The 10,607-nt window shown below is 37.3% G+C and overlaps 1 protein-coding gene across 3 annotated transcripts; it reads left to right on the top strand.

The window, feature by feature from the left end:
- The first annotated feature begins 3,722 nt into the window (after nucleotides 1-3,722).
- LOC101717768 (olfactory receptor 8B3-like) lies at nucleotides 3,723-9,304 on the top strand. Of its 3 annotated transcripts, none has more exons than XM_087212555.1 (2): nucleotides 3,723-3,734; nucleotides 8,369-9,304. In XM_087212555.1, the coding sequence occupies exons 1-2, from the start codon at nucleotides 3,723-3,725 to the stop codon at nucleotides 9,302-9,304; spliced, it is 948 nt and encodes a 315-aa protein (XP_087068681.1). The 3 variants fall into 3 exon arrangements, with proteins under 3 accessions (XP_087068681.1, XP_087068682.1, XP_004870979.1); XM_087212556.1 differs by lacking the exon at nucleotides 3,723-3,734 and adding an exon at nucleotides 6,942-6,949 and having other exon boundaries at nucleotides 8,374-9,304; XM_004870922.2 differs by lacking the exon at nucleotides 3,723-3,734 and having other exon boundaries at nucleotides 8,354-9,304.
- Nucleotides 9,305-10,607: the final 1,303 nt, after the last annotated feature.

Below are 10,607 nucleotides of genomic sequence, written 5' to 3'. Positions count from 1 at the left end.
AGTACCACGCTTTTTTATTTTATTTTTTTATTATAGTAGCTTTGTAGTATAGCTTCAAGTTGGGGATTGTGATGCACCCTACCTTATTTTTGTTGCCTAGAATTGCTTTTGCTATTTCAGGTCTCTTTTTTTTCCAAATAAATTTTGGATTGTATTCTCAAAGTCAGGGAAGTATACTGATGGAATTTTAATTGGGATTGAACTGAATGTGTATAGCAGTTTTGGAATATGGCCATTTTCCCTATATTGGTTCTTCCAACCCAGGATCAAGGGATGTCTCCATTCTCTGATATCCTCTTTGATCTTCTTTTCAGAGTGCTATAGTTTTCAAAGCAGAGGTCTTTGATTTCTTTCATTAGTTTGATTCCTAGGTATTTCAATTTTTTGGATGCTATTTTGAAGAGAATTGATTTCTCCAGTTCCTTTTTCAGTGAGTCTGCTGTTTGTGTACAGGAAATCTATGGATTTTTGTGTGTTGATCTTATATCCAGCTACTCTATTGAATTTGGTTAAGTCTATAAGATGTTTGGGGGAGTTCTTAGCGTCTTCTATATAAGTATCATGTTGTCTGCAAATAATGACAATTTTATTTCTTCATTTCCTAACTTTATTCCTTTTATTTCTTTCTCTTTTCTAATTGCTGTGGCTAATGTTTCCAAAACTATAATGAACAGGAGTGTTGTCTTGTTCCTGATTTTATTGTGAAGAACTTTGGTTTTTGACCATTTAGGATGATATTGGCTGTTGTTTTTTCATAGATGGGTTTTATCAGGTTGAGGTAGAGATTGTCTATTCCAATTTTTTGTATGGTTTTTCCATGCATGCCTGTTGGATTTTTCAAACACTTTTTCTACATCTATTGAGACAGTTATGTGGTCATGTGGTTTTTGTCCTTGGCTGTATTAATATAGTGTATTACATTTATTGATTTGCTTGTGTTGAACCACCCCTGGATCCCTGGGGTGAATCCCACTTGGTTAGGGTGTATGATCTTCTTGATGATCTTCTACATTCTACTTGCTAGTATCTTCTTGAGGATTTTTGAATCTATGTTCATTAGTGACATTGATCTTTTTTGGTTGGGTCTTTCACTGCTTTTGAGATCACTGTGATGGTTGCTTCCAGGATTGAATTTGGGAGTATTGCTTCCCTTTCAATTTCTTTGAAGAGTTTAAACAGTAGTTGCAATATTTCTTCTCTTAATGTCTTGTAGAATTCAGCAGTGAAGCCATCAGGACACAGGCATTTCTTAGTTAGTAAGCTTTTAATTATATATTCAATTATGTTGATTGATATTGGGTTGTTTAGAATTTTTAGGTCTTCATTGTTCAGCATTAGTAATTCATATGTATCTAGGAATGTGTCCATTTTTCTGTGTTTTGCATCTTGTTGGCACATAGGTTCCCAAAATAGGTACTGATGTTCCTCTGAATTTCTGCTGGGTCCATTGTAATTTTACCCTTTTCATTCCTAATTGCACGGGTTTGGGCCTTTTCTTTCCTTTTTTGATAAAGCTGGCTAAGGGTTTGTCAATTTTGTTCATTCTTTACAAGAAACAACTCTTTGGTTCATTGATTTTTTGTATCATTCTCTTAATCCCTTTTGCATTGATTTCTGCTCTGTTCTTTATAATTTCCTCCCTTGTATGAGCTTTGGGTTTGTCCTGCTCTTCTTTTTCTAGAACCTTAGGTTCAGCATCAGGTTGTTTATTTGAGCTTGCTCTGTTTTCATAATATAAGTATTCACTTTTATGAAATTCCCTCATAAGTCTGCTTTCACGGTGTGCCATAGATTACTATATGTTGTATTGATATTGTCATTTAATTGTAGAAAGTGTCTAATTTCTTCTTTAATTTCCTCTGTGACCCATTTGTTATTCAGAAGTGTTGCTCAATTTCTAAGTGTTTATGAAATTTTTGTCATTTCTTTTGCTATTGATCTCCAATTTAATCACACTATCATCTGATAATATACAGGGGAGAACTTCAATTCCTTTGCATTTACTCAAACATGCTATATGAGCAAGTATGTTGTCTATTTTGGAGAATGACTCTTGTGTATTTGAAAAGAACGTGTATTCTGATTTTGTGGGGTGGAACACTCTGTAAACATCTATTAAGTTCATTTGTTCAAGAGTTTAATTGAATTCTAGTATTTTATTGTTTATTTTCTGTCTAATTCATCCATTTGTGACAGTGGTGTATTAAGGTCCCCCACTAATATCATATTAGTGCTTATTTGATTTTTCATGTCCATTAGAATTTGTTTTATATAGTTGGGCATACTAGTATTTGGTGCATATATATTTATGATTGTCATCTCTTTCTCTTGGATTGTTCCCTTTGCAAAGATGTAGTGTTCTTATTTGTCTCTGTTAATCAGTGCTTGTTTGAAACCCATTTAATCTGCAATAGAACAACTCTTCTTGCCTTTTGGGGGGTTGCTGTCACATGGAGTATTGTTTTCTACCCTTTAACTTTTAGTCTATAAGTTTCTTTTTGAATTAAGTGTGTTTTTGTGTGCAGCATATTATTGGGTTTTGCTTCCTGACCCATTCTGCCAGTCTATTTCTTTTAAATGGTGAACTGAGACCATTAATATTTATGGTTATAACTGATATGTATTGACTTATCCTTCTTGTGAATTTTTCTTTTTGTTGGATTCTCCCCCTTTGCATTTAATTTCTTCTCATGCCTTATGGATTCATACTGCTGGGCTTCCTGGGGTTATGATCCTCATTGCCTTTTCCTAGGATACTGTTTAAAATTTTTTGGTGTGCTGGTTTGGTATTCATGAAGTTCCTCAGGGACTCTTTCTCATGAAAGTATCTTGTTTCTCCATCAATTTTGAAAGAGTTCTGCAGGGTACATCAATCTGGGTTGGAGGATTTTTTCCTTTAGGGCTTGAAATACATCACTCCAAGCTCTTCTTGCCTTGATGGTTTGTGTTGAAAAGTGTGCTCTGATTCTGTTAGGCTTTCTGTTGTATGTGATTTGTTTCTTTTCTCTAACTGCTTGTAGAATTTTGTTCTTCTGTTGGGTTTCTGGAATCTTAACAATTATATGCCTATGTGTAGATTTTTTTTTGATCATGGATAGTTTGAGTCCTATATGCCTCACTTATCTGTATGTCAAGTTCTTTTCCCCTGCTTGAAAAGTTTTCTGCTATTATGTCTGTGAAAATTGTTTTATGTCATTTTCAATCTCTCCCGTTTCTTCATTGTGTCTGATCAATCTAATGTTATTCTTCTTTACATCATCTAGCAGCTGCTGGATTGATTTCTTGTGGTCCCTTTCTATTTTTAAGAATTTTTTCTTTTCCTGGTCACTAATTGCAATCCTGTCTTCTATATTTGAAATTCTCTCCTCACAGTGGCTCATTCAGCTGTGTAAACTTTCAATGGAGTTGTTAATCTCCTGGAAATCTGTTTGCATCTATTTTATGGACTCCTTTTGTTTGCTGTGTTGGGATTCTGTCATGTACCTCAGCTCTTCTATTTTTTTTAACTGTTCTGTTCTAGTTTTATTAATCATGTCTTCATTATGGACACAATCTTTGTGTTTATCTGTGAAATTATTTTTGATTTAATTTTTTCCAGATCCTCTTTTGTTGCCAGTTCAGAGAGTTCAGGTGGTTGATATCACATTGTTCCATCTCTTTACCCTTTGTGGTTGCCTTAGGTCATGTGGAAGTCTGGCATTGAGACTTTTTTGTGTCTTCTCATGTCAACAAATGTAGCCTGCTCTGCCTTTGTTGAGGCAACTTTTTGTTCACCCCAGGGTCTTCTGTTCTTAGCAAACCATGAAGCAGCTTTTTCTCTGCTGCTCACCACTGCACCAATTGCTAGGTTCAGAATGGTGGCCTTCTGGATCCCTGTGCTGTCTTCTTGTAGGGATGGGGTTCTGGCTGGGCCCTGTGCACACTGGGAATGGTATCTAGACATGCCCTCCTATGTAGCTATTGTCTGGGGAGGGGCTTGGGCTGGGTCTGTGCACCCCAGTTCTTGGTGTCTGGGTGGGCTTCTGGCTAGGGTTTGTGTGCCCTTACCAATTATATCAGGGCAGGTTTCTGGCTGTTGCTCATTTGCTTGTGCAGCTCTTTAGAGTTGGGTCTTTCACTGGAGACTGTGGGCCCAAGCTGGTGGGGTTGGGGTGGGGCCCTAGCTGGGCCTGCCTGCAGCCACAATGCTGTGGTCCACACAGGCTTCTCACTGAGATCTGCATCACTTACCTATGATATTGGGGTGGGCCTCTGGAACATTTTATTTTGTATAGAAAATTTTTGCTTCATTCATATCCTTACACTTAAAAATCTTCTCTCCCTTGGATATGTATCCATAAATGAGGTAGCTCAATCATTTATTACCTCTATTTCAGCATTTTGAGAAACCTCCCTATTCTTTCCCAAAATGGTTGCACTAATTTAAATTCTGAAGGTTTGGAGGTGAGTAGTAAAAGGTCGTTGGTTTGGACCAGGGCTTGCTGTATGTTTGTATGGAAACCTTATATTGAATTTTATTCAATTAAATAGTTAATAGAAATTTAAATTTTTTCTCTCTCAACATTTCTTACAGCCTTATAAATTCAACAGCTAGGATAGGTGAAGGCTATGTGTGGCTACAACTTCCTTCAAATGCTATATTCACTAAATTACTTCCTCTCTTCATCCTCACATGGCAACAACTGGCATTAGAGTGCTGAAGCTAGATTGAAATCAGGGCCAGTTTGCTCTTTCTTAACAACTGACACCCAGATTTTCAGGAGAGGCAAAACACACTCAAATGTGCATAGTGAGGTAGAGAAAGAATCATATGGTCACAAAGAAAGAGGTAATGAACAGTAAACTCAAGGAAAAAAATCCATCTACAGAATAAAACTGTTGTAACATCCATTTGATCATTAATCCTATTCTTCAATGACTGCATTGCTTTTCAAGTCTCTTCTGTTGTCTGAGACCATATTATCTCTAAATAAATTCAAAACCCTCAGATAAGTATCTAGAATATATGGAGCAGAAGGCCTTTCTTCAGGAGTCTCATTCTTATATAACTCATGGGCATCAAACAAATGGAATTGAGCCATATCTGTCCCTTTGACATGCCTCAAAAGGAAACTGGAAACATCTGAAATCTTCCACATATTGACTCACTGGTTATATGAGTTTATGAGATCATTATGAAAAGCCCTTACTGAAGGGCTATAATTTCTCTGGAGTCAAAAACTCCCCTGAAACTCACTGTGGCCACACTCCACAAGCTTTGTGGAGCTGTAGTTCACCTGAAGCAAGACATCCAAGTCATTTTTACCATGTTGGAGTTACTTGTCAGTAGACACTGGGACATCATTTATCACACATCACTGATGTAGCACATGATCAGTTGGCTCAGGGGCCTGTGGTACAAGTAATGATGCTGACATAATCAATGGCAGACTGCATCCTGTGCTGCCATGTGTTTGCATTTCAGCATTGAGACAATTGCATTTTTTTTAAGATTGTCTAAGGAATAAAGTAAGAATAGAGTTGCCATCCTCACAATAGCTGAAGAGTGTGACAACCTATTTGCTTTGTAGAGATTTTAACACCTGTGTCCATGGTAGAAATTATGTTTCATTTCCAAACTTGTTAGAAATAAAATTTCCCATGAGTGTCTTTCTTCTCTCAGCTAAGTCTCCTTCCCAATGGGTCGATTGCTTGAGTTTGAGGGGTTGGAGAATAATAACTCGGATTCAATGACTAGGTTTCCTATTATCTTAATTATGAAGTCTATGGAGGATTTCTAATTTTTTGTTACTTCTACTAGTTTTTTTTTTGTGCTTTCTCTCACTGAATTCACTAACTGCATACCTTTAACACCTACAGAAATGACCCCAGTGCTTTCCTCATGGTCTGACGTTCCTCCTGAGCATCTTTGCCTTGTTTGTGACTGCTTCTACTGTACACTTGTATTTGGATGCCCACTTGATCAAAACTAAATTGTAAATTTTACTAACATTTTCTCTTTTTCTGAAATTTCTTTGTTTGATGGCTTATTAAGATAAATTGTACTATTTCTGTGCCCTTTGTAAAACATTCTGCAGAATCTTCTGTGGAGGATGTTCTCAGGCCCTCGGACAGCCTTGAAAAGACAGATTGTCCTGATGTCTGTGGCAGGCCCAGATAGAGAAGTTAAAGATAACTTCAGAAGGCTATTTATTGTTCCCACAGTGTTTGTTCTGCTGCAATCCCTTGAGACTCTCAAACATTTGCTTGGCATAAGAGTAGATAAGTGTAGCTAATCCTTTAGAAGCTTTAAGTCGCCAAGATGATTTGGATAAGATGCACTAATATTAAAGGAGCACAGATGGTTCTTTAGATGTTTTAGGTACTCACAGATATAACTGGTGGTTAGTTGACTAGCATTGTAAACTGTTGATGATTGATGTATCCAGCTGAAAATTGTATAAAAGAAGAATATTAACAATAAACTTGGCCTTAACTCCTCATGGAGCTCTGGTCCCCCGTGCTCCTCATTTTATAAGTTTTGTCAGATACTGTCTTCAGGTTCCAGTCTCCCACCAAGGAGACCCCAACAATCTTCCATTGCAATATCTCTGGTATGATTGTTTCTTGGAGCCATTTGCAGTAGAAATATTAACTCAGGGAAGCTTTTCTTTGTTCTCTCTCTCTTTCTCTTTCTTTCTTTCTTTCTTTCTGTCACTCACTGAGTCCTTCATTCAATTGCCTCTCACAGTTCACCTTAGTTTCACCTAAGACCACTCATCCCAGCTAGTGGTTGAATATTACATTTCTAAGGCAGCACTGAGTGTGTTTTGAACCACTAGAAAATGACAAATAAAACCTTTGAGTAGTTCCCAATGTCCTCCCACAGGGACCAAATAGGGCCTCAGCATTTGAGAGCTTCCTATACTGCACTGATCTAAATCTGTCTCTGACCCTTGTCTATGATATTGTCCTGTGGGAAGACACACTGGGACCTTTCCAACAGCTTGTGCAAGTCCTCATGGTGACATTCACTGATTAGAGAAATTAGCTTTTTTTTTTTTTTTGTACTCAGGAACTCTGACCTGGCTTGCTCTTGGATGACATCTGAGAGTCTGGGAGTGGCCTTTGTATGCCTTCCTAAATGTTTCCTGTCCTACATTATGGCTTAAAAATAAAAGCATTGGCACTATCTAAGCCTTCACCTCTGGGCAAGAAAGTTTGTGTAGCATCTAATGTATTTTCTAGGAAGAAGGTGTAAGGGATTCTTTTGTTATACACATATTCATCGAGCACCTACTATAAATACTACAGACTGCTCTGCAGATATAGAAATAGCACTGAAGAAAGAAGACAAGATCTCTGCCACTGTGAAACTTAGAATCAAATTTATGGGAGTATATACATTGAAGGAATACACAACAAGAAAAGAACAAATACATATTCCAGCTAGTCACAGGTGCTAGGTAAAATCTACTGTGGACACAGGACAAATTGACTTGCTTTTCTGTACAGAGATGTCCCCATATGGAAGGAAATAAAAATGTATGTAAAATGGTATAGTTTCAATAAACTAATGTCATTATCATTAATTTGTATGTGAATGCAGCACATATAATTTCTTTCAGCTGTTAAGCTTGATCTTAGGAAAAAACAGTGAGGAAATAGAGGTCTCTCAATTTTTAATCAGGGCCCTAGGGATTCTGAACTCATAAAAATCCCTTAGGTCATATTATCAGGTGGCTCTTTGTCATGAGTGGATATCAATTACTACCTCCTGGTCTGGGATAGGGGAGACTATGATCTACAACTCATAGCTTCTCAGAGGATGGAGCACTGAGGGCTGTGTTCTGGCTCTCTCAGCCCAAAATTCTTCCTAGGCAACAACAATTAAAATAAAAGCAGGATTGATTTTGGGGGCTTTATATTCTAAAGCTTATCAGAACCACTTAGCTCTCTGAAAACAGAGGAAGAGAGTTAATAAATTTCTCTCCTGAAGCCATGATGCCAAAGGGTAAGTATTGATTTGCATCTCTTCGGCCATTCTTCTTGCAGACCTCATCTGTGGGGTTCAGTGAGCCCTTGAAATGCTTCATCTCCTGTGTGCTGAGATCAGCACTGACCTTAAGCTAGAAGGTGGACTGTCCAGGAAGATGTGGAGCAGAGATGCTGCAGAGCCAAGGATGGTCCTTGGCTTCCTAAAATCTATCCTTCCAGAAATTGCCTTCTAGATCCTTCTCAATATTCATCATTATACCTTCCCTCCATCTTCTAAAATGATGAAAATAAAATCTCAATCTGCTTATCCTGGGATTGGGTGGAGAAAACTGGTATCTCATTGTAATATGAACATGGTACTACTTTTCTTCTTCTCATAGAAATGCCCCAGGGAAGATTACTCTCAGGTAATGGCTCTTCAGTGACTGAGTTTGTCCTGCTGGGTTTAACACAACAGCCAGAGCTCCAGCTGCCTCTCTTCTTCCTCTTCTTGGGAATCTATGTGGTCTCCATGGTGGGGAACCTAGGCTTGATTGTTCTCATTGGTCTGAATACTCACCTGCACACTCCCATGTACTACTTTCTCTTCCACCTTTCATTCACTGACTTCTGCTACTCCTCTGTTGTAACTCCTAGGATGCTGATGGGATTTTTAAAACAAAACATCATCTCTTATGCTGAGTGCATGGCTCAGGTCTTTTTCTTCTGCTTTTTTGTGATTGATGAATGCTATATTTTGACATCAATGGCCTATGACAGATATGTGGCCATATGTAAGCCCTTGATGTACAAGATCATCATGTCCCATCAGGTCTGCCTCATGATTACAGTGAGTGTGTATGTAATGGGCTTTTTGGGTGCCATGGCCCACACAGGATGCATGCTCAGACTCACATTCTGTGACAGCAATGTCATCAACCATTACATGTGTGACATACCTCCTCTCCTGCAGCTCTCCTGCACAAGTACTTCCATCAATGAGCTGGTGATTTTCATTGTAGTGGGAGTCAATGTAACAGTGCCTAGTCTCACTATCTTCATTTCATATACCTTGATCCTGTCCAACATCTCCTCCAACCAATCTACTGGGGGTAGGTCCAAAGCCTTCAGTACCTGCAGCTCTCACATAATTGCTGTTTCTCTTTTCTTTGGAGCTTCAGCATTCATGTACCTTAAGCCTTCTACTACATCTGTGGATCAAGATAAAGTATCCACAATTTTTTATACCATTGTGGGGCCAATGATGAACCCTTTTATCTACAGTCTGAAAAACAAAGATGTCCACATTGCACTGAGAAAGACTTTGAGAAAATGGTTGCTCTGCTAAATAGGTCCTGTGTTATTGATGACAAATCTTAGCTCAGGAATATAATATGTAAAACTGTGGAATGGGCTAAGATTGTAACTCAGTGGAAGAATTTTTGCCTAACATGACATGGCTTGGGACTGATTTCTAGCACTACAAATAACAACAACAGCAATAGCAGCAACACCACCAACAGCAAGTCAAAAGAACTAAGAGAGCATACTAAGTAATAAAATAAAATGCAAATGTCTTAATATTATACAAAACTAATTATAGTTATAGGTATAACTTCTGAGACAAAGGATATATATGGGGGATAATCAAATCATTATTATTTCAGAGAGAAAAAGGAGAATAGTTCATTATGTCATTTTCCACTTCCTTTTCAGAAAATATAAGTTGTGTTTTTCTGGTTTTTTTCATGGTGCCAGAGATTGAAACTAATCCATCTTCCAGTCAACTATAAACATCAGTACTAGAAATTATAAGGTTTTAAGCAGAAAATTATAATTATAAATAAATCCAGAAGTGGTAAGGTAAGGTTGTGATCTATCTATCTATCTATCTATCTATCTATATTGATCATATAGTTTTGTAGTGCTGGTAATTCACTCTTCCTGCTTGCTAACCAATTGCTGTACTACTGAGGCTATTCAAATTCAGGCAGTCAGGAGATTTTGACTAGGTTACATGGAGAATTCCATTGAAACTGTCATGGAGACATTGATTTTGGTAGTCTTAGAGTTATTAATTTGTTTATTCATTTAATAATCCTCTGTTGAATGCTTTTGAAGATTTTCCTTTCTGTTCCTATGGGAGATGTCCTTCTCTCTGATCTCGCATAAAATTTCGGTAGTCTCAAGAAATTTCATTAAAGGGAGACTGATTTTTTTTATGATTTTAATTTTTAAGGACAGGAAAGGAAATAATTTAAAGTGGCCAGAATAAAGGGGACCCCCACTGAATTCACTTCTTTGACTTCTGAGCAGGACTGTATGAAAACATGCTGTGTCTTCATTAGGAAAAAGTTTACTTGAGAGGTATATTGACTATTAAATAGAAGCACTTTTTCCATTCATAAATATCTTTTTCAGTCTTAACATTGGCAACTCTTTCATTTGAAACATTCACTTTCATTTGTCTCAGAATTTTACATGGTAAAAATAATATAGTTTATTTAATCAACAAATTAAATAATTTAAACATTAAAATATTCAGGGTCTGTTCAAGTGACAAAAATATAAAGATGAAGATAGAAATCACTGTACTATCATAGTTTATTGTCTAAAGTAATGTAACAGTGGGGTACAGGTATGCATGAGGA

Source organism: Heterocephalus glaber, unplaced genomic scaffold (genome assembly GCF_053883595.1).
Source record: "Heterocephalus glaber isolate CG9 unplaced genomic scaffold, H.glaber_assembly_v1.0 deba00001431, whole genome shotgun sequence".
Classification (NCBI taxonomy): Eukaryota; Metazoa; Chordata; class Mammalia; order Rodentia; family Bathyergidae; genus Heterocephalus; species Heterocephalus glaber.
Note: the sequence above shows the minus strand (reverse complement) of the source record. Positions and strands in the feature narration are given on the sequence as shown.